This window comes from Prunus persica, chromosome G1, assembly GCF_000346465.2.
Source record: "Prunus persica cultivar Lovell chromosome G1, Prunus_persica_NCBIv2, whole genome shotgun sequence".
In the NCBI taxonomy this organism is placed as follows: Eukaryota; Viridiplantae; Streptophyta; class Magnoliopsida; order Rosales; family Rosaceae; genus Prunus; species Prunus persica.
Window position 1 is genome coordinate 17,577,539 of NC_034009.1, and position 24,056 is coordinate 17,601,594.

The 24,056-nt window shown below is 35.8% G+C and overlaps 4 protein-coding genes across 4 annotated transcripts; 2 read left to right on the plus strand and 2 right to left on the minus strand.

Moving 5' to 3' along the window:
• LOC18791476 (gamma-secretase subunit APH1-like) lies at positions 2,013-7,083 on the plus strand. Its single transcript, XM_007223672.2, has 6 exons — positions 2,013-2,458; positions 2,855-3,010; positions 4,016-4,101; positions 4,768-4,893; positions 5,180-5,307; positions 6,461-7,083. Exons 1-6 carry the CDS (start codon positions 2,346-2,348, stop codon positions 6,599-6,601), a joined length of 750 nt encoding a protein of 249 aa, XP_007223734.1. The 5' UTR covers positions 2,013-2,345; the 3' UTR covers positions 6,602-7,083.
• LOC18792179 lies at positions 8,837-13,657 on the minus strand. The gene is made up of 8 exons (XM_020554584.1): positions 13,428-13,657; positions 12,264-12,445; positions 12,002-12,064; positions 11,296-11,373; positions 11,046-11,144; positions 10,431-10,475; positions 9,421-9,888; positions 8,837-9,291 (listed from the first exon to the last, which is right to left on the minus strand). Exons 2-8 carry the CDS (start codon positions 12,396-12,398, stop codon positions 9,121-9,123), a joined length of 1,059 nt encoding a protein of 352 aa, XP_020410173.1. The 5' UTR covers positions 12,399-12,445; positions 13,428-13,657; the 3' UTR covers positions 8,837-9,120.
• LOC18789861 lies at positions 14,630-16,494 on the minus strand. The gene has a single exon (XM_007227304.2). The coding sequence runs from the start codon at positions 16,213-16,215 to the stop codon at positions 14,902-14,904; it is 1,314 nt and encodes a 437-aa protein (XP_007227366.2). The 5' UTR covers positions 16,216-16,494; the 3' UTR covers positions 14,630-14,901.
• On the plus strand, positions 19,335-22,628 carry LOC18793707 (calcium-dependent protein kinase 24). The gene is made up of 8 exons (XM_007224307.2): positions 19,335-19,978; positions 20,076-20,199; positions 20,314-20,457; positions 20,606-20,758; positions 21,202-21,317; positions 21,406-21,573; positions 21,840-22,073; positions 22,259-22,628. Exons 1-8 carry the CDS (start codon positions 19,445-19,447, stop codon positions 22,415-22,417), a joined length of 1,632 nt encoding a protein of 543 aa, XP_007224369.2. The 5' UTR covers positions 19,335-19,444; the 3' UTR covers positions 22,418-22,628.

Here is a 24,056-nt window from a genome sequence, read left to right on the forward strand (position 1 = left end):
GCACTCCTTCAAGGGCAATGTGTGTAAATATAACTCAGATTATTTTTTATAAGTCGATATTCTAAACTATTCTAATTTAATGAAAATGGGATTCAAACTCAAATAAAGTGTTTTCCCCTCGCCAACTAACCTATTGCCTATGTGAAATTGAGTGATTGCCAATATTATTTTAGAGTGGTGATTTCCCCACTCCAATTTTATCCACTTACACTCTATTTTATAACTAAAAAAGGAGTGTAAGTGGATAAAATTGGAGTGGGAAAATCATTACCCTTATTTTATTATTATTATTATTATTATTATTATTATTATTATTTATTGATACTATATTTAAAAGCAGTTTCTTTATCAATCAAAAGAGTAAAGAATCTTAATTTTTTTTTATGAGGGTAAAGATCTTATTTATTATTTATAAGAAGTCTCTTTATCAACTATAATATTTTTGTTTAATATTGCTTCTAGAATTCCAAAAGCGCTTCTCAAAGAGATTGAAAGTGTATAAGAGTGAAAACTAGAAAAACACTTATTCAGAAAGCACTTCTGAGTGCTTTTGCAAAAAGCACATTGGATTCTTAATAAATATTTGGGTTAATGACTGAAATGGTCTCTCAATTATTGCTCCAGTATCATTTTGGTCCACCAACTAAAATTTTCATTTGAACCGTCCTTCAACTCTTTATTTTTTATCAAGATGGTCCTATCATCAAAGTCTGTCAATTTCATTGTTAAATTAAGGGGTAAAATCGTCCATATACAATTACCAAACCCATTCCCCATCTCATGACTTCAACCCATATCTCAGCCTCTCTCACGACTCCAACCCACATCTCAGCCTCCTCCATCCTCAACCCAGCCCCCCTTCTCCAACCCCGTTGATCTCTTGCATAAAGTAGCAACTTCAAGCCCAAAGGAGCCCAGCAAATAAGACTAACTCGATTTAAATATAAGCCATACCCAACAAAAACAACCCCATGTCAAATTTGAGTTGGTGTATAGAGAGAGAGAGAGAGAGAGAGAGAGAGAGAGAGAGAGAGAGAGAGAGAGAGAGAGAGAGAGAGAGAGAGACCCCCATTCATAGGTTTTCATTTTCGTAGCTTTTGGGTGGTAATTATCGTGGATTTGGGGGAGAGAGAGAGAGGGTGCTGGTCATGGTGAGAGCAGCTGAGAGTGGTGTGGTGACAGTGGGTGGAGGTTGAGAGGGGGGATGTTGTGAGGTTGGAGATGGGGGTGAGGGGAGGTTGCGAGGTTGGAGAGGTAGGGTTGGGTAATGCTGGGTTCGTTTGTTTTGGGGGCAATGCTGGATTTGTTTGTTTTGGGGTTATTTTTTAAATTTTTTGTTATTTATTTTTGTATTTATCTGGTATTAATTTTTTAATTAATTTGCACAATAGAGAAATAAATTATTGCTTTTTAAGTCCATGTCAGCCAAAAAAAGCCATGTTGTTGGTTCCATTTTTTCAATTTTAAAATTAGGTACAAGTTCCTATAATAGTTTTCCTTTAATTTTTAATTATTGTTTACTCTTTTAAAAAATTTGTTATTTTTTTTATATTTATGTGATTTTAATTTTTTAATTAATTTAAACCATAGAGAATTTTTTAAAATTAATTGTTGGGTCAATCTCATGGGGAAAAAAAAAGAAGCCATGTGGCTGGTGAGATTCAATTTTTTTAAATTTTCTAAGTTTTATAATAGTTTCCTTTAATTTTTAATTATATATTACTATTTTAATTCATATAGACATTTTTACCCCTCAATTTAACAATAAAATTGACAGACTTTAACGGTAGGATCGTTTTGATATCAAATGAAAAGTTGAAGGACCATTGAAATGAAAAATTTAGTTAATTGACCAAAATGATACTGGAGTAATAGTTGGAGGGCCATTTCGATCAATAACCTTAAATATTTTAATCGTGCTTCTAATAAATGCGCTTATGAAAAAACACTTATGACAAGGAGAAATACTTCTTATAAAAGCAACTTCCAAATACTTTACGAAGCAGCACTTGAATATCTAATAAAAATCACAACGCAAATGACCCACTAGTATAGTGGTTTGGAGTATTTACTCTCTCAGGCAAGGTTCTGGATTCGAGTCCTAGTATCCGTGTTGTGTGTGTGAGTTTAATATGCTATCGCAAAAAAAAAAAAAAAAAAATTCACAACATGCTTCAATAAAAAAGTGCTTTTAAGCAGTAACAAATTCACCACTTAATTTTAAATAAACATAAATATGCCAGGAAAAGGAGAACTCCTAGAACCCGAAATGAAAAATGTGCAATGCTCTGAAATAGATGAATTGAGAGTCGAGTCTACTGAGTAAAGCCTCCCCGAACAAGTCAATGACGATAGCAGCAGGGATCGGGTACGCCTTGCTAGCGCTAGGCCCGTCTCTCTCCCTCTTCGTCTCTGTTATCTCCAAAAAACCCTTCTTGGTTCTCACCGTGCTTTCAAGGTAAGCTATTCACATATTTTCTCCCATCTCTCTCTCTCTCTCTCCAAAAGCCCTCCTTCTTGGTGTATTTCCTTTTAGGGCACATTTTCCTTCTTGGGTTCGTACAGTTCTGTAATTTTGGACATTGAACCTTGCCATTTAAGCTTATGTTGTAGTTGTGATAATAATTAAGGTCAGTTTTATGATAAAAATTGTAGTTTGTGATATTTTAAGTGTTTTTGAAATTCTGGGTGACATTAAAAAAGAATTAGTTACCAAATTGGAAGGTCAAATTTAGTTATTTGGAAACGGTTTCCACTAAAACAGAAGGCCTTGTTCACATTTTGTTGTTGGTGTATGATGAAGACCATGTAATATGAGCTCGTAATATTGCCTAGTTGTCTAATTGTGTTGTAGCACATTGTTATGGCTCACAAGTCTCATCGTGTTGTCGGGAATATGGAGGGCATTTCTGCCTCTCAAATCATCGACATGGTGGCCCTATAGCATTCTCATATTCACATCGGTTGCGTTTCAAGAAGGGCTTCGGGTTCTTTTCTGGAAGGTCTACAAGTAAGTTGATTTCTTGGTACTTCATTCTTGTTTTCTTGTCTAATTATTCGATGTAGATCAATGTTAAAGGTTAGCTCCAGTTAATCTGATTTATAGCTCTCTCTTATAGGGAAGGGAAGACTAAGGTATGATAAAAGGTTGGGGTATATTTAGTATGAAACATTTTACACATATTTCGGCCTGAGTAGAGGATAATACGTGGAGTAGCAAATAGTTTTTAGTATTCTCTGTGGAACACTTTTGAGAAGAGTTTTCTCACTGGTGAAATTAGTGTGGTTTTAGAATTAGACAGTGTTCAAAGAACTATCTTTGCCCTGAAGGTTGTATTAGTAAAGGTGTAATATGTAGCTGTGATCTGAAATTCTTATGTAAGGCGTAATTATGGAAAGTTCGGTTCCTTGGTTTTTGTTTGTTTGAATGACATGAGCACGGTGTCTTCTAGGTATATACTTCAATGCTCTGCTGTGTTGTTTTTGCTTGTAATTAAAAAAATAGAGTCTTACTCATGCAATTTCTACGTTGCTCTGCAATATTCTTCTTGCTCATTAGTGCCCTAGCTTTGTTGAGCCTGCTGTCGATTTCGACTTCTTAATAATCACCAGACTAGGTGGTGTCCTTTTCTTGAATGTTTTACACACTTCTGAGTTTTCGAATACCAAAAATCTTACAGTTTTGTGCATGCACATAAGCGGTAGCATTATTTTATATTTGTTTTAACCTTAAATGACTTGATAGAGATCCATCAATTTTCTCTCTTAAATTTAAAAGTTCGCTGCCATTTGTGGAATCTCACAACAACTTCTTTTTGTTTTTTTGTTTTATTGTTTTCATTTGGATGTTTATGCTCTCTATTTAAGAATCTGCTGTTCCTCTTTGGAACTTTATGTAATCATTTTTGTCCCTCTACTTTGTTGTAGATGTGATGATGCATGTTATCTTTAGAATTTGGATATTGTTAATGGTTAATATAGGTATTAACATCTTTTTTCTTGCATGTTATTTTAGGAGGTTGGAAGATACATTGGATGCTTTTGCCGATAGGGTCTCTAAACCACGCCTATATCTGACTGATAAGATGCAAATTGCTCTGGGTGAGCTTTGCGAGGTTCTTAGACTTGGATTCATCATGTCTTAAATGTTCTACTATTAACTTCCATATAGCAAGTTTTTTCTGCAGTTCAGCTTTTTCATTATTGTCATCCCAACGCCAAAATTTTGGGGCTCAGAAGAAGCTACTAAGAAAGATTTACCTTTTTTATGAAAGATATAGCTGCTGCCCCCATCATTGGTACCATTTCTCAATGGTTTAAGAAACTGCTGTTTTGTTCTAGCAATGGCGTGTTTCTATTAATGTTGCAATTGATGACAATGCTTCACGTACTGTATCATGTGTTTTAAAAAGAAGGGAGGGTGGCTGATAGGTGGTTCTCCCTTTAGATCTTTGTGATTGAGTGATCTTTTTGAGTTGTTTATGGTTTATCATCACCCTATAAGGTTTTTGTTGTTCTAAGTTGTTTTTCTGATTGTTTTCATGCTGGATGCCAACTGTCAGTGGTACTTCAAGTGTTATAGCAATCAAAGTTTTGAACCTTCTTGTTTATCTGTGATCTGTATGATGCCTCTGCTGAACAGTAGCATGTTTTCCCTTCCCACCTTTCCTTGCCAACTACTGTAAATGACGACTTACAAAATTTTGATTACCTTTTGTTTGTCCCAACTAGACTTATTGTTGACCTGATATTATTTCAACCATGCAGCTGGAGGTTTGGGTCATGGTGTGGCACATGCTGTGTTTTTCTGTATCAGCCTCTTAACACCAGCATTTGGTCCAGGAACTTTTTTTGTTGACAGATGCTCGAAGATTCCGTTTTTTCTTCTTTCTGGTTAGTCAAGCCTTTCAGTTGCTTCCATACATTTATTTTTTGTTTGTATGAATTAATTTCTTGAGCATGCTTGTAAATAGATGCTAGTAAGGTTTTATAATTTCTCGAGCATGGTTGTGTGCATTTAGTTGCTACCTGTAAAATCAGAACAAGCAAGGGAAGACTGGAAGGGAATTTTCTGACACTTTTGCAACAGTAATTTGGTAGTTGGCTGGTATTTAGATTAGAAAATTTCACTTATTCTGTTGACTTTATTTGTCTGACAACTTTGTCTTGTACTTTACAGCACTCATTGCCCTTGCATTTGTCACAATTCATACTTTTTCTATGGTCATCGCATTCAATGGATACGCAGAAAGGAACAAGGTGGACCAGCTTTTTGTTCCTATTGTTCATCTTGTTGCAGGGATGGTGGTAAGTCTCTCTAATCTCACATATTCAATGAAAACAGACACACACAGGTACACTTTCTTCAGTGGCAGTGCTTTTGCACTTTGTATAACTGTAGCCTTGACGATCCCATCGATGAACCTTGAATTTGGAAGGGGTGGGAATATAAAGACATGGTGGCATAGGGGTTTTAATGTGATTTAACTTAGTAGTTCTGGAGTTGCTGTACACTCCAGGGGGTTCGTTCAATTTCAAACCTTAAAAATCTTAAGTGAAAAATATTGGTGTTTAAATATATAAAAATGTCCTAATGATTGTTACTCCCTTGGAGAATGAATTATGGGCACAGACATGTGACGTGGTAAATGACAAAAACACATTCACTGCAAAGCAAGGGTAAATTTCCAATCTAGGACCTGAGACGGCAGCACATTCACATACTAATTATGTAAGTGATACACAGTTAGCAACTAATTTACGTTATGTAAGATTCAAGGTGTGCAAAAGATGCATACATAACACGTGGTTTTTTATAAGATGAAAACTCCACACTTGACAGTAAAAATGTAGATAAGTTTTCTAAAGTATATAGAAATTGAGTATGTGTAGGGACATGTGCAGACAATAATTGAAGTATCCAACTTTGTCAACTAAAAAAATATGTTTAAATGTGATGTGTACAGTGACAGTCATGTGTCTGATGCATTTCCGAGGTTTGTCCAATGTGTCTCTGCATCTAACAATCGTTGGATGTGTGAGGTAAGTGTCTATGCAAGCCTATGAGGCATAGTCATGGTCATGAGATGGTATATTAAATACCAAGATTTAGTATATGCGGGAAACTCAACTTATCTTAACTAAGGCTTATCTTTTTTTTTCCCGGTAAACAACTAAGGCTTGTTCGTTGTTCCTGCTTTGAAAAGATAAATGAACAAAAACCAAGCCTTGTCTCTGCTAATTATGGAAAAACAAAGCCTCTTAGAATGTTGATTTTTTTTTTCCTTTTGCTTTTGTTGCAATTAGCTTAAAGTAGAGTTTGAAATAGTTGAACGAGTTTTTTTAAGAATTATTTACTTCCACTTTTCTTTTGGGTTATATATTGCACAGTTTTTAATATTAGTTTTTCAGAAATTAATGCTAGAATAGGCACATTGACTTTTTGCCTTCAAATTTTCAGACACTAGTTAATTTTGCATCGGGGGGTTGTATCATTGGCATTCCTCTCCTGTACTTCATCGCAATCTTGACCTTATTGCATTGTGGGAAGATGGTGTGGAGAAGGTTAACAGAGAACCGAGGCAGACAGGGTTCTATGTAGAATCCAGTGACTTGTGTTACTCGTTTTTAATTACTGATGTCCAGTTTCCTCGCCCTGTATCTTTTTTTGGCAATTCCATTGCCCTGTGGTCTGTTAGTCCAAAAGATCAAGAGCTTCTGCAGCCTGAAGAAATGTTTGTTTTCGTTATGAGGCCAGTTCATTTCCAGCAAAGGACAAGATGTTCTGTCCTGATTCTCAGGGATAGATGTTATACCTTGTGTCAAACTGACAAAGGACTTTAGCATCTTAGGAGGCAAACTCTATGTACCTTTTAGGTTTCTATAAGGGTTTTAGCTTTCACACATACCCCATAGAAGGATTATTAAGAAAAAGGAAGTTTCTTGTATCGTACATCGTTGCCCTTGAAAGAACCTTTTAATATATAGATATGACAAGGACCATGGTTTTTGGTTCCTGGAAATTATTGTCGAGTAGTTGCTCTGTATGCTTATGCTAATAGAACTTTAGAAGTAATTTTGTCATCAGTGTTTTTCACCATCAAATTTGCGTGCAACATATTACTTTGTACCACAGTATTGAAACACATGCATAGGTTAATGGATTTTGTAAAAATTACAGTGAAATGTGGCCACAAAAATATCAAAACACCAAGTTTCAGCATGCAAGTGTATTATGATATGTAATGTAGAATGTAGAATCAGTATGTTAATATATATAATTTATATTAATTTACTAATATAACAATAATATAATTTCTACTTCCTTTTCGTTAGTATTTTGATCACATTATATTTTCCAACTAATGCCCAAACATTCTACCATTAGACTTTTGATTCTTTCGCCTTATGAATCACTGGTGCTTGATCGTTCTATAGGAGTTCTATCTATCGCGATATGATTCCTACTCAAGATCACTGCAGTTTCTCTTTGGGCGGCCGTTCATAGGAAAACGACGGCTTTTCAGGCATGTAAAGAAAGGATGAAACATTGCCTCAAGTAGACATGAAAAGCTTGACAAAGAATTGGTGGCTAGTTGAGGCACAGGATTATCAGAAACAGTCATTTGTATGTTGCATAAGCAAAGGAGGTCCAAACTGTCACATTAGTAATGAAAAATATTTCTCCGGTTGGTGACAAAATTAATGTGAGATATGATAGTGTCTAAATTAAGGTCATTATGATTTAGCGCAAATGAACTCCCAAATTATCTTTTACCATTTTCCTTAACTAAGGGAAAACCCCTTCTAAGAATTCACTTCAGTGCAAATGACTCACTAGTATAGTGGTTTGGAGTATTTACTCCCTTAGGCAAGGTCTTGGGTTCGAGTCTTAGCATCCGTGCAGGGGCGGAGCAGCACTGGGACCAGTGTGGTCCCGGGCCCCCACTCAAGTTTTTTATATTACTTTAATTTATTTTTATATTGCTCTATTTACTTAAGCTTACAATGTAAATAAGGAATTACCTCATATTTGGATTCAAATAAAAATACTAGAAAATCAAATTCCCACCAAATCAAAATATGAAAAATCGGTTTTAGTATAAAATACGATTTAGACTAAAAATGATGGCTCATTAAGTCAATATATACTTCATACTAAAATCCCATAAAATCAAGTTTTCTTATTTGATGTGTAAGGAATTAAAGCCGCCAAAAATTATCTTGAGAAAATGATTATTCCGAAAAACCATTTTTCATACTTAGTCAATATTTTTTCATGTATGATATGAATGCATGAAGGGGCTTAAGATTTTTTTTTAATTTGGGAAATTTTGATTTTCTTTTTTCTTTTTATTGGGTTTAATGGGGGGAAAAAGCTTTAAAGATATTTGCTAAATCGCTACTCTTTGTCTATCTCTTGCAATTTTTCTTGCTTAGAATGTATTTGTCTATCCCTTTGTCGAGAACAATTATGATTGCAACCAATAAGCAATATAATTCTTGACATATGTGATATATATATATATATATATATACACTATTTTTTGTATGTATTGTGAATTTGAATTTTTGATTCTTTATAATTTGTAGGAGACCCCCACACATGAAATCCTGACTTCGCCACTGTATCCGTGTTGTGTGTGTGAGTTTAATATGCTATCGCCTCTTTCAATAGAAAAGGACCTCAAAAAAAAGAAAAAAAAAAGAAAAAAAAAAAAAGAATTCACTTCAGTAAATTTAAATCCCGCAATGAACCCCAAAACAAAACACAAAATCTTCTTTAACAATATTGAACTGCAAAGTGGCCATAAAGATAATCTTTCTACACCAAAAGGGAAAGCTAATAAAATTTTTTAAAAAAATGATCTAGCATTGAAATTACAAAATGTTCTGATTTACAACATATTAAGGAATAAATGACAAAAAAAGAAAAAAAAAAGAAAGAAGAAGAAAAGATTTGCCGTTTGTCGACTAATCCTTACATTTTTTACTTAGTTATTACTAACACAAAAACAAGAAGCTTTTGTTTATAATACAAATAGAAATAGTGTTGAATGACATTCCATATTGAGTTCTAAGGGTCGGTTTTTGACAACTTCTATACTTTCAGTTTTAGTTTCACTTGAGAAAAAATTTCCATACATCTCTATCAGACATCTCCTTCACTAAATGGGCTCCAAAAATGCCTTCTTCATCTACCAGGCTTTTCAAGTGCCGAGCTGCGCCATTGAAGCCAACGTAATTCTTTTTCATGGCCAAGTACAGCACTCCATATGGGGGCCTCAAACACTGATAATTTCACAGTATAAATATTTGAAAATTGAGATTCAGTTTGCTCATGAGAAAAGTAGGAAGCATGAATAAACATATTGTTGTAACGCCTTCAAATAAGATGATGAAAGGGGCCAAGGCACTAACCTTTTTTATGAGTCCGTAGAACTTCTTCAACGAGGTCAACGAATATGGGATCTCTGTCATCAGGATAATATCATATCCACCTCCTTGTTCTGTCTCGCTAGCCCTCTCCCATGCCCGGCTTCCTGAAAGCTTCCTCGATCGCCTTGAAGAAGATTCTTGTGCCAAGATGCTACCATCTTGGCTGCTACATCCATCCATAAAATCCTCCTCAGAGAAGCTTAGATGCATTCCCGTCGTCGCTTCAAACCCATCATTCCTCACAAGAGACAAGACAGTGGGAAGTTCTTCCCAGTCACCAGCATAAAAGTGCACAGACTGGGTCAGAGTTTGTCTTGATGGAGTCAGGGGGCTCTCTGGCTGTCGGCTCTGCTTGTCTCGAGCCTGCTCAAGATTGGCAAGGACATTTGGTATAGTTGTACATCTTATAGTTTCTGCATTGAGGTCTTGAAAGTGCACAGTGGAAGCTCCCTATAAAGCAATGAGTCACATTAGACGAACATTCTAAATCAACTTCTTTGAATATCTTCCAAGCACCAAAAGTAAGCCCTGCATTTCTTACATAATTGTTGATGAACCTTTCTGTTACCCATATTTTCCTTTTATTTTATTTTTTGGGTATGGTTGTTTCACATATTTGGCAGGCAATTATTAGACCTTAACTGGACTGGGCACAATGCTGTACCCACTCATATATAATCCAGTTCAAACATTGATCCAAATAATACACCAACACTTTCATATATGAGCAATTTAAATCACAAACATTTCCTGTCAATAAAATGCAAAATATACTTTCTACAGGAACATTAAGTCAATCAAACAAAATATTAAGAGTTATATAGCAAGTGAATATTACTTTAAAAAAGGTTGGTGCCAAATTCACAAAAATGCACTGGTTATTAAGGAAAAAGAAAGATATCAAGATAGAGTGAAAATGAAAAAGAATGGAACAAACCAGCACAATTGCATAAAAAAAAAAAAAGGGCAAGGCCTTTATTATGGATGCATACCTTCAGGCATGCAAAAATCCCTGGAAGGCCATAGTTGCAACCTAGCTGTAAGAATCAGCAAATAGAAAGATTAAACCACCAATCAGCCAGTAACTAATTAACAAAAGGAAACTTAGCAATGGAGCAACACAAGAGTGATAAAGCTTGTTACAACCACAAATTTGCAGGAAGTGACCATGTGAAGGTTTCTCAACCAATGAGACTAAAATAGGGTTCAGAAAACATTTAGTTACACAATCCTGAAATTTACCCAAGGAAAACTAGAGGACATTTCTGTGAGCATGCTTGGATCTAACATTATTTTTTAGATGTGGTATCTTTGTAGAGAAAAAATTACAAATTTTTCAAGCCCCTCCAAGAAAACATGAGAAACAGATGATTACGCTAAGTAATACACCACACAAGATAGGGCAGAAAATAACCACTCTATTACAAAAAGTATGTCATTTGTAATATGATATCCAATAAATCAAGAGTACAAAGAGTCACTGAGTGGAATTAAATCAAATATCAACAACTATCAATAAATGATCATACCACTTGGAGCAAAAAAGTGAAAAGTCAAGAAGTCATAAACAATATTGAATTGAAGCATGAAAAAACAAGATATTATACCTCAACCACCCTTTTTCCTCGAAAGCTCAGTTGCCCATCTCGAATCTCATGTTTAAGGACATTAACAAGATCAATGGAGCTATCCCAAGATTCAGATGCCTGCACATTAAATGAATTTCCAGTTTTAAACTCTCATCAGCAAACTGATTATCTTAGGATCTAAGGAAACTACTCTAGTAACATTATCATGTGACTAAGTACTGCCAAATTACACTGAAAGCTTCGCTTTAAGTATTGGAATGCCATATACGGTGTGCCTACCATCTGGTTTTGAGGATATCATTTCTGAACTATTGAAGCCGATGATATCAGAAACACTAACTCTTCCCTGTTAAAGATTGAGAAAGGCATCAGTCAAGCTTATCAACATATTTTTAAAAAATAAAAGTGCAAACTGCACTCATGAGTTGTCGGTTATGCTGTTTCAACCAATATGAAAAAAACTGTCATGACACTGAAATCCATCAAGATCAAGATATTAATATTTCCACAAAGGTAATACACGCTACATGCCAAAAGCCATTTAATCAAATCCATATACCTCCAGTTTAAAAGGAAACATATAATTCTTTTTTTAAATAGCACGACACATGGGAAAATAAAAGATATTTTCGTAACAAAACAAAAGAGACTTATCGAAGAGACCATGAAACATAGAAAAGTTGTAAAGATCACTTTACACATAAAGAAATATCTTATTTCAACATTATATTATGGCAACACCTCATAAATCAAATTCTTGATACATAAGAACAATGCTAATAAACAACTGAGCCATGAAGGACCAGCTGTGTATTAGATTACAATCCATAGATAGACCACTAGCAATGTTTTTATTTTATTTTTTGTTTTTATAATCAATAATCAATTTCAGACTGCAACTGATCTTCCATAAAGGCATGTACAAAACAATGCTTTTACAACATGCCAAAACAAATAGTTGAATAAAGATGTACCTTGAACACATTTAGTCCTTGCAATTCAATATTCTCGCCCGCATACTTATATGGGTGAGCTGTCTACAGTATATGAAGAGACAATGTTAGAAAATTAATACAACTTGTTAACCTCTCCTCCCTCTTGCAACAAAAGCTCCAACTTAAAGACCCCTCTTTTTACTGAACAAACCCTTGATATGAAATGATTAAGTTTATCTTTATTGGGTCACAGATGCAGAATTAAGATCACAAATGGTTGAAGAGGTGGATAGGATTATACCTTTGAAGGGACAATCTCAACAGCTGGTGAAGGGAGATGTGGCTCTCTCTCAGAAATGGAAGACATGCTATGACTTCCTTTTTCATGAGGCACCAAGCCAGGCAAACATTGTGCAAGCAATGATGGTGCACGCATTATACCCTGATGTCTGGAAGACAGTTCTCTGGATCTGGAAACAAAACCTTGCAATTATCAATACATCAAATTAGTCTATGATGCATTCGTCAAAACCTTGCAAAACTGACACTAAACCAATTCTTTCATGCTTTTTTATTTTTCTTGTCCAACTTAGACCACCCACTAACTACAAATTGTGTGAAACAAGTTTAACACTGGATACATTTTAAGGATAAAGTGGGTTCAGAATATTGAGGAGCTGTTAAAGAAATTGTGTTGTTAATAGACTAGCAATTGAAATACAAGAAGGAAATAAGAAGTCAAGAAATTAGTACCTGAACATTACAAATGATACACACAATAAAACTTTCTAATACCAACGACCAATGTTATCTGATACATAATACCAATGATGATTTAAATCAAGCCTATTGGTTGCCCTTTCCATAGGCTCCAGCCCAATTGCGTGGTGAAACCAGTTCTAATACTGGTTTATAGGAACCAGTTCTTGTACTACTTGATAGGAATCCATGGAAAGAACTTTGCCCTTACAAAACCGGCTTGTAAGAGAGGGGTGCTCCATGGTTCATATATTGTACCAAAATGTTCTATTGTTCCAATGTGGTATATTGGGAGCCTAACATACGGAGATAAATTCAGAACAAGGAAGACTACACATTCAATCGGGAAAAACCAACATCTTCAAGAGAAATTCAGTTACCAAACAAATTGGTCAATCACCACCTCCAACAAGAACCAACAAAGGAAAGGCAATTCTATTACTTGCATTCACTAACCAATTCAGCAAAACAAAGAAAATAAAAACCAATGACAAAATGAAGAATAAATTGAATAATTATAAAAAACAAATACCCAAAACAAAAAATGGAAAAAAAAATTGAACTAAATTGACCTCTGCAGAAAATTAAGCCAAACCCATACCGCCAATTACATCCAAAAGCAGAAAAAAAAGAAAAAGAAATCAAATCCCATGTGCGATTGCATTAGAAACATCAGAATTGAGAGAAAAAGACAGAGCAAGAATACCTGCAGTCCTTTACAGCAGAGACAAATATACCAAATTTAGCAGAGAAATTCAGCACGAGAATCTGAATCCGAGGCAAACCCTTTTTAAATCAGAATCCCAAATATAAAAAACGAAGATCAAAGCTCTGCAATTTCAGAGAAAGAGGCAGTAGTGGTTCTGATCAAAGTCAAAAAGCGAACACCTAGGAAGAAGAACAGTCTTCAGAGAAGGAGAAAGAGGGAAGCTTCGGTTTCAGACCTTAACTGTAAAACACACTGAATTCCCTAAACTACCACTGGAACTTGACTGTAATTGCGGGGACGACCACTGTGACTGGGGTTGGGTTTAGTGCCATTTTTGCAAATGTTATAAAATGCAAGGGTAATTTTGGAAACGAAGTCCTTGTGGAATTGAAGCCGGTAGCTGGGAAGAGGAGGAATGGGAGGCATATTTGGTCAGTTTTGTCGTGTTTCGTTCCCGCGTGTAGAACGGAGTGTTCGTCAACTTGGGCCACATGGTTGACGCGTGTACGTGGCAGGTAGGTGATAAAAATTGTTTCTCGTAGTGAAATTGGTGAACGGTAGTGTTTGGCTGCTTGGAAAATAATCCATAATTACGTGCACGACTAGGACTTGGATAAGATTCTGAATCAGAACGGAATGAGTTATGAACTTGGGATTTCTTCAAGTATTAGAAAGGGAAAATACCACTAAAAAAACATCCATAATGAACTACTAGTGGAGACCCTTCAATTTGCTATGTAATTTTGTTAGTTTAATTCAAATCGTGATTCAATGCGAAATTCCTTATTACGGATTTCTTCAGTTCCATCCAGATTTCTCCCAATGATTGATTGATGAGTGATTAATAATCTTGTTCATACGTTCAATTATGTTTTTTTTCTACGATTTAGTAAAACATCTATTTATGTTTTTAGCCTCTACCTTTTTAGCTTTTTTATTGTTACATCCATCATCATGCTACCAAGAGCTTTGTTCTTACAAAGTTTTTCAAAACAATCATTGTTTTCATGTGATTCACAAGCTGTGTTTGTGGGCACCATTTCTTCTGGGACTGTTCTACCCACTTTCACTTCAAAGTCTGGATTAAATGGTATTATCTGTACACATAAGGTGACTTGATTTGAGTGCTGCTGAGGTTCAAGGCAGGCCATGATTTGTTCCCTGTGGATAACGTGAAGCCCGTCATTTTATGCTCACAATTTAAGAAATACTTGTTGTCTGTATACATCTATCAATTTTTCTCTATACATTGGACGCACATGAATCCTGCCTGAAACAAAACGAAAGGAAACATGAAGAAAAGTGAACAACAAGTACATATATAAAATAGTAAGACAGTGGCATCCAGAGCCAAATTTAAGCTCATAACAATCTAGATATCTGCTAAAAGATTGACCAATCTTGTTATCATTCTCCAGATTTTACTTTATGCCCCGGCCCTCTGCTCAATGAGCGAGGCGCAACGATCCCACTAACGGAGAGACACATGCAGTGAGAAGTCATCTTTATCAAATTCTGAATCAACTCCCTCCTGCCCGTCAAACTCATCAAGGCCAAGGAACATCTCAATTGGAAGTTCTTTTGAAGCAGAACCTTTTTCTATGGGAGCTTTAACCATACCGACTGGTCTTTCAACATGAGCTTTTCTATCTTTGAGTTCTGCAGTATCATCTTTCATGTTTAAAGGTACACTTTTCTCAGAAGTTTTGGTTGCCCTGCTCAACCTTGAAGGCAAAGTATTGGTCCTGCGTGCACCCTTGTTGTATCTTTGTTTTAATTCCATTATCTTTGATGCTGCTGATCCTGAGCTGAACATTAGACTTCTCCTCTGCCCTTCTTTGAGACCTATGCTCCTATCATGGTGGCTTAATTGAACTGAATCTGGTGGACTTCCAAAAGTTGTTATACTTATGTCCTTCCGCGGCGACATGGAAAAGTAATTCCAAGTTGCTTCAGAATTCCAAGTGATTTTTTGTTCGTATGGCCAGAAAAGTGGTTCATCAGTATTTAGATCTAAGCAATCTGCAGCTTCAGAAGCATGCTCTGATGAAAAATCACGTACTGATGTTTCACTTTGTGCTCCACTACTAAAATTACAAGACTGAAATTCATGACCCCAATTACTTTTGTAAGATGGACTTGGAAAATCAGACAGAAAATAATCCAACTTTGGATCTGTACCTGATATCAATTTGTTATCCTCTCCATCAAGATTCAATAAAGATACATGAAAACCTATCCTCTCGAAATCTAGACTCTGAGAAGAATCAGATTTTGTGCCAAGTAGCCAAGTAACTATCTTTTCATCCTTCATATCTTCCTCTAAATTCTTGTCTTCATCTCGAGAAGTTTTCAGCATAGGCAAATTAGATGCCTCTTCCATAGGATTTTCTCTTGCCAGCAATGACAACCAAGAAGGTAACAACAGCTCATTTGAGTGAAACGAATCAGACCACCTATACTCTCTAAAAAAGGCAGAAGGTGATGAACAATCTGTAGACAACCACATCGACTCTCTGTCGTTACCAAATTGTTTGTATAGATCAAGATCTTCTTCTGATGATTGGCAGAAAGCAGCTGCAGCCGCATCCTTATTGCTGCTTTCGCATAGACGAGGACCTGCCTTCGTCATACGTAATCTAATGGGTGCACTTTTAGCACCATTTGATCTTGGTCTGAGATACTCATCTTCTCTTTGGTCTGAGATATTCATCTTCTTCATTGGTGACAAAGAGGAAACCCTATTCATAGTATCACGATATCTATCTGTTCCATTGAATTTCATTTCATTGAAGTTTCAGCAACGATCACTGTCACATTAAGATATCACAATAAAGGACTGGACACAAAAAGAAAAATTAAACAAGAGTGGAGGAAAGATGAGGGAAAGTTCGAAGGAAGCCTACTAAGACCAGCAATCACAGAAGACTTCCAAACAGACCAACAAATGTGAATCATATATATATATGTAGAATATGAATTGATCATAAATTTATCAAATATGATATGAAGATAGAAGAAAGTAAAGTTTTCAACTCTCGGAGCATTTGTATTTGTAAATTATTCACACCCACAGAGACCAGCAGCCTGCAAAGTCTGTAGGTACACCAAGTCCAAAGGTTGAAGAAATTGAATATAATATATATATATATATATATATATATATATATAAACATAGAATGTCAAAACCAAAATCCAACTACTTTTGGATGATGAGAATAGAATAGGTCAACAAGAAGGCTCCAATTGAATTAAATATTGGCTGCAATCAATCACCAATGTAACTACACAAAAAAGCAGCTCTTATGCAGAAATATTCAAACATATAGGTATATGCTTAATGTGTCCCAGCCAAAAGTGAATCAAATTATAAATTTACCATTGAATGTAAAAAAACGCTTCCGAAAACGAAAAGCCAGAAAACCCAACAGCCAGAATTGGCAGTAGTACTTATTTCAATGGCAAGAAATTAGGAATATGACTATAAACAGGGCCGACCTTTAGATTTTGAAGGCCCAGGACGTTGCCGAAAATAGACCCTATATATTTATAGATGCACTCAACAAAAATAAATTTATTTTTATTTGCTTGTGTATAGAGTATTTAAAAAATGGAACCTTTTATAAATATAGGAAAAGTTTAGATATCAACCAAAATATCATTTTCTGTACGTATATAAGAAAGGATTGAAGACAAACACAAAGAAAAAAACAAAAAAAAATAAAAATGAAGTAACATATACAATGCTGGGATTGATAAAACCAAGAAGTTGAGAAACTCAAAAGCTAGAAATTTGGAGGTATTTGAGAGACAGGAGGCTTGGGAGTTTTGAGAAGCCAACCAAGGAGTCTGAGAAATGATAAATAAATATGGGCTTGTTTGTTACACAGTTCGTCTTGGCATGGACTATGTTTCAGTTAGGAAAATTCTACGTAATTTTATGAGTTAATTGTATTTTACAACGTGAGGTTTAGGGTATTATCAAAATGGGCCATTGGGTTTCCATTTTTGTACATTCCACTGTGTCATTTTGCGATTAAATTTTTGTAATTTAGTGTCAGCAGCTCAATAATTTAGATTCTTGTGTAAATATATAGAATCTTGCAGTTTGTGAGCATTGTCGAAATGAAAAAAAATCTCATTTCTCTCATACTAGCCTTCAATAAAATTTCCCTTTGTTCTCATCTCAATACTCCTTGATCCTCAGAACTTCCACTTGCTTTTCGAATTCCAAGCAAGATGAGCACTCACCACATGTAATTGAAGGTTATAAAACTTGACAAACAAACACCTAGCTAGAGGTAAATTTTTTTGGTTTTTTTTTTATCTTCTAATTTTTATGCTTATGTACATCTAGATTTGCCCTATAAATACAATTTGTCTCTCCAAATCATTAAGTCTTCGTATAAAAAATGTGCGAGTTCATGTCTGAAAGAGAAACGAGAAGACAAAATGTGAATGTAGCTACTACTAATAGGCCAAACTACATTTTTAGTTCAATTTTGACAATTAAAGAGCATGTAGTTTATACTTCAACTTGCAATCAAGGAAAATACTTGAAATCTTTCAATCCAACAAACGGGAAATATGTCACGGCAAGACGTGACGAACACGTTTAGGAGTATAATAATTTTTCTTTATACAAGCGATAGTTTAATTTTGGAAGAAAAATTAATTCTTTCTTTTACCGATCATCTCTTTTACCAAACCCCAGAACTTTCTTCTCCTAAAAAGCAATGACTGGCAAATTCCATTGCAACCATGCACATGTTCGACATGCATTGCCAAGTGATATTTCAGTTTGTAAAATATAGACAATTTCAAGAGAGAGTCCTTAATCACAAGCTTAAAAAAAATGAAAGCTTGATAAGAATCAAACTAGGGCTCATCTTAGACATTCGATTCAGGTAGTGGCACGCCGCCGTGGCCTGTGCACGGTGCACTCATCCTAAAACGAAGGACCAAAGGCTTTTCCCTTCTGCATTCCTAGACATATCCAGCCAACACACATGCATATTAAGAAGTGAGAGAAATTAATGATTTTCTTCTTTAAACAAGTTTGTATCGATGGTGACAAAATCATGTCATTTGTGTTTGAAACCAACTCAATCTATTTATGGTTAGTGTTAACAAATTTATGTCTTGTATGGGTTTCTGTCGAATAGTGGTTAACTCCAGCCCATGAACTTGAAGTCGAGAACAAGTCTGTAACATCTAAAAAATGATGGTCATAGCTATCAAGTACCAATTATAGTTGAAGCTATTTGTTTAATGCATGTACTTCGATGTGTTATTGCTTTCTAAGGGCATCTCTAATCGAGATATTTGCCAAGTGAATGATAATAGAAAGTTGACAGCAAATGACACTTCCAACCGATTTGTGTAAATCTCACCTGGAATTAATGCTAGAGTTGTTGACGGCAAATTTGACAACAACGCCAAACTCATATGTATATATATATATATATATATATATATATTTTAATAGTATCCCTACCTGAACGCAAGTTTCTAAATTTCACTACATCAGCCATCAAATTGAAATATGACATATTGTATTTGAGGTTTCTCTTGTTCTGCTCTAGGATTATAAATTTTCAAGGATCCTTCAATTTCTAAACAAAATATCAAGGAGAAAACGAAGAAGAAGAAAAAAGGCAAGGGAGATCTATTTTGGAATTAACAAGTTTTTCTTCCACCTAGACCATACTTGACTTGGGTTGACGGCGTTACTTCGGACGAGTCCACATGAGGCGGACAATACTAACGTTTTGTCGTCAAATCTGACAGTAACCAAACAGCTCGAATTAGAAAATGGCGGGACGCCTTAAAACCGAAACGAACTGTTTTTCAAAAACTATTTCCCAAACGCAAAGATGTTCCAAAATTAGTGTGCGTCTTCAATTTCTCGCCTTCTAGAATTCTGTTCCTCTCTCTCTCTCTCTCTCTCTCTCTCTCTCTCTCTCATGGGGTGTTGAAAACTCAATTGACCAAATTACCCCCACCTCATTCCCATGGGAAGCTGCGTATGCACACCTGCGAAGGCAGGCATCTACCACAAACGAAGCAAAGATATCATCAAACCCTTACCTCAATGCGTACACGACTCACCACGCAAGTCTTCGGTGGTGGCTTCGGCCCCTGTCCACCACCGCAGCATCATCTGGGTGCTGGACAAGACCGCAGGGAACAACATCTTTGACAAGTACGAGTTTGGCAAGGAATTGGGGCGAGGGGAGTTTGGAATTACCCACAGATGCACCCACCGGGAGACAGGGGAGTTGCTTGCGTGCAAGAAGATATCGAAGAGCAAGCTGAAGACAGAGATTGACGTCGAGGATGTGAGGAGGGAGGCTGAGATCATGCGCCGTTTGCCCAAGCATCCGAATATTGTCAGCTTCAAAGAGGCTTATGAGGACAAAGAGGCAGTTTATCTCGTCATGGAGCTTTGTGAGGGCGGCGAGCTCTTCGATAAGATTGTGGCGAAAGGGCATTACACAGAGCGCGCTGCTGCCACTGTCACCAGGACAATTCTTGAGATTTGCAAGGTAACCTTTTCATTTTTTAGTTTAGTAATTTAAATAACATATATATTTATATATATTGCCACTTGAAAAATGATGATTTTGTGTCAAATTTTTGCAGGTATGCCACCAGAATGGAGTGATACATCGGGACCTGAAACCGGAGAATTTCCTGTTTACAGATAGCAGTGAAAATGCTCAGTTAAAGGCTATTGATTTTGGCCTTTCTATATTTTTTGAGAAAGGTATCTTTTAAAACATGACTTCTGCTCCTTCCTCTGTTTTTTTTTTTTTTTTTTGGTTCTGTTTCATTGCTTTCTAGGTTTTCATGTGACTGATGCACAAGCATGCCAATTTAGGTCAGAGATTCAGTGAAATTGTTGGAAGTCCATATTACATGGCTCCGGAGGTCTTACGGCGCAATTACGGGGCTGAAGTTGATGTTTGGAGTGCAGGGGTTATCCTTTACATCCTACTTTGTGGAGTTCCACCATTTTGGGCAGGTAAATCAATATTCAATTTTTCATGTGGTTCAATTTACATCTGATTCTGATATATCTGTTTAATTTCAATGCATATGATATGTGCACAAAATGGGTGTGATATAATTTTCCAGAGTGCCTTCTAATGTTGTATTTATACCTTGTCCAGAATCTGAGGAAGGAATTGCACAGGCAATCGTTCGGGGTAGCATAGATTTCGAGAGGGAGGCATGGAAAAAGGTTTCAGACGAAGCAAAAGAACTAGTGAAGAGAATGCTTGACCCAAATCCTTTCAACAGGCTTGGAGTTGAAGAAGTCCTTGGTATGTGAATTTTTACATATGCTTGTGGAAATCTCAGAATAAGGAGGTTGAGAAACTACTTACTACTGTGCAAAATAGAGAATTGACTAGCCATCCCCATTTGACATAATTGAGCCAGTAGATCTATTTACGTAAATAGGACTTAATTAGGTAATAAAAGATAAACAATAATTATAGAGGCTTGATTTTATACAAAATTATAGAGCATTTTTGCAATTTGTTTGCTCAAGTATGGAACACTCTTTTTTCTTTTCTTTTCTTTTTCTTTGCTCAGATGCTCATAGAATTTTAGCTTCCTTTTTAATTTTCTCCAAATGAATGTACAGCATGCTTCGGTTTTACTTTTAACTACCATTGCAATGTCTACTTTTCCTTCACATAATCATTCTGAGTTCGACTGCGTAAAAAATTACACTAATAATTTTCTGGCATCCGATATGAAGATCATCCTTGGATACGACATGCGAATCAAGTTCCCAATGTTCCTCTGGGAGGAAATGTCACATTAAGGATCAAGCAGTTCTCATTGATGAATAAGTTCAAGAAGAAAGTACTCAGAGTAAGTTCCCAAATCTTTTTTCTGTCACATAATTGCTAAAGGTAGCTCTTGTACGAGCATTATTAATTTCAATTGTTCGTCGCTTCAGGTGGTGGCAGACAACTTGCCGGACGATCAAATAGATGGGATCAGACAGTTATTCAATATGATGGACATTGATAATAATGGAAACTTGAATTTTGAAGAACTTAGAGATGGTCTTGTGAAGATTGGACACCATGTCACTGATCCTGATGTGCAGATGTTAATTGATGCTGTGAGTTTATTTGCTTGACACCTTTTCATGTTTTTTTATTTTCTTTTCCACATTCACTAGTACTTTCTATCAATTTCTAAACTTCTGAAAATATAAAATTCAGAACTTTCGCTTCTGTTTCAATTCGTATCACGCATACATATCCTCATGAATGCCCTTTGTTGCTCTGTGTGTCTTTTACTTATAGTTGCCATCATCCAATTTTTTCTTAATTATCATTGTATTATATTTCCTTATCTAACAACCTTCCTGTATATGTCAAAAAGGCGGATGGTGATGGAACAGGCACACTGAACTGTGACGAATTCGTTGTTGTGTCAGTACACTTGAGAAAGATAGACAACGATGAACTTCTCCATCAAGCTTTTACCTACTTTGACAAGAATGACAGTGGCTATGTTGAGTTCGATGAGTTGAGAGAAGCATTGCTAGACGACAAACTTGGCCCCGCTAATGAGCAGGTTATCCAAGACATCATATTTGATGTTGACTTGGACAAGGTAACTCTCAACCCTACTCATTTGCTTTCTGGTACCAACTTCATTTTTCTGCTTTTGGATATCATTTTAGAGTTTAGAATTTAGGATTAACGTCATAACAGTATGCGAACATCGGATTAGTGGTATGCCAACTTTTCTTTTTACTTATTTTTCGTGTGTGTCTGTGTGCGTGTGTGTTTTACTAGGATGGACGGATAAGTTTCGAAGAATTCAAAGCGATGATGAAATCTGGCATGGACTGGAAAATGGCTTCTCGTCAATATTCGAGGGCAATGCTAAATGCACTTAGCCGTAAGTTGTTGAAAGATGAATCGTTACAAGCAAGCTATAAGGAGGAGACATAAAGCTGCTTTTGAATCATCTTCATCTTCCCCAAATTAAGTTAAGGCTGAAAAAGATTGAACATGAATAGTTTGACTTTGTGTACAGTGAATTTCCTTTATACAAAGGAAGTTGCAGATAACTTTTGGAAATGTAAAGTATTAGTGTAATGATGAACTATTTTAGTCTAACAACACCAGTTTCATCTCTGTAAAAAGGTACCCCCATTTTTTCCCTCTCAAGTTGTTGATCTGCTGCCGCTAACCGTCCTTAAAGATACACGTTCAAACACGAAGAACAATCAGGCCTCCATTGTTTCTTACATACCTAGAGAGGGATATCTTGTATACCATGTGTGATCATAAAAATCAATAGTCAGTGTTCCCCTAAACGATCGTCTTTTGAGTCAAATATTACTACATTTATTCTGTGCTTCAAATGTCACCCAACTTCTAGCATGCCCATAAAAGCAGAAGCTTTGTTGCTTACTTGTCACAAATGGACCTACAATTTTGATGCTGATCGATGATCGTAAAAAATTTAAATTTAGAAAAATGATAATACGCCCTCTTACACTATTTTTCAAATATTGCACAGCTGGATGAGGGGAAGCGGTGAGAGAACATCCTAGCTTTTGAGAGGGAGACAGGGAAAAAGGTTTCTGTGGAAGCAAAAGAAGTAGTGAAGAGAATGCTTGATCCAAATCCTTACAAAGGCTCATAAAATAGAGAATTGACTAACAATCCCCATGTAACATATGTCACACAGTAGATCTATTTATGTAAATAGGACTTAAGGTAATAAAAAGATGGAAAAAAATTTGTGGAGGCTGAAATTTATACGAAATTATAGAGCATTTTTGCAATGTTCTGTTGTATCTTAATGTTATTTTCTTTCTAAGTAATACTGCTGGTACCAACTTAAGTTTTATAGCTTTCGGATATTATTTTAGAGTTTAAAATTGGGAGAGATTTACTATTATACCCAATATAGGGGCCCAACTTATAAAACAAATACAGAGGCTAGAATGAGGGATTTTTGTAAGGGGTTATAATGAGGGGGTCCTTAATAGCCATTCGATCTAGTGCAAAGTTATTATTGGATTGTTGGATTGAACCCCCTTATTGTAACCCCTCAACATAGCCCCTCATTATAGAAGCTCTCTAAAAAAAACCCTATATGAAATGGATTTTAAAAACACAACCAAAGCTCATTTACAATATAACAAAGAAGCTTTTAACTTCTTATAAATTACAAAACTGTCATCAATTTCTTAAAACAAGCCCAACCCCAAAACCTCATAAAAATATCCAAGACACTCAATAGGGCATCAAAGTAATTTAATAATCAAAATTAAATTCAATAGGACTAGCTGTCATTTTTTGGGTTTGTTTATAGAAATTAAATTGTGTAGGGTTTATCTATATTATTAGTGCTAAGAATGAGTATATGACTAAATATCTCTTTAAAATTTAGGATTAACATCGTAACAAGCACTACTACATTTTACACTTTGCGCGACGAAGAGAATTTCTTCGCGCAAAATACATTGTAGTCGCACAAATTTCAGCGCGACAGACATTTCGTCGCGAAGAATCCGTGAAGAAAGACTTTGCGCGACGAAGTTTTTTCATTGGTCACGCAAAGCGACTTTGCGCGACG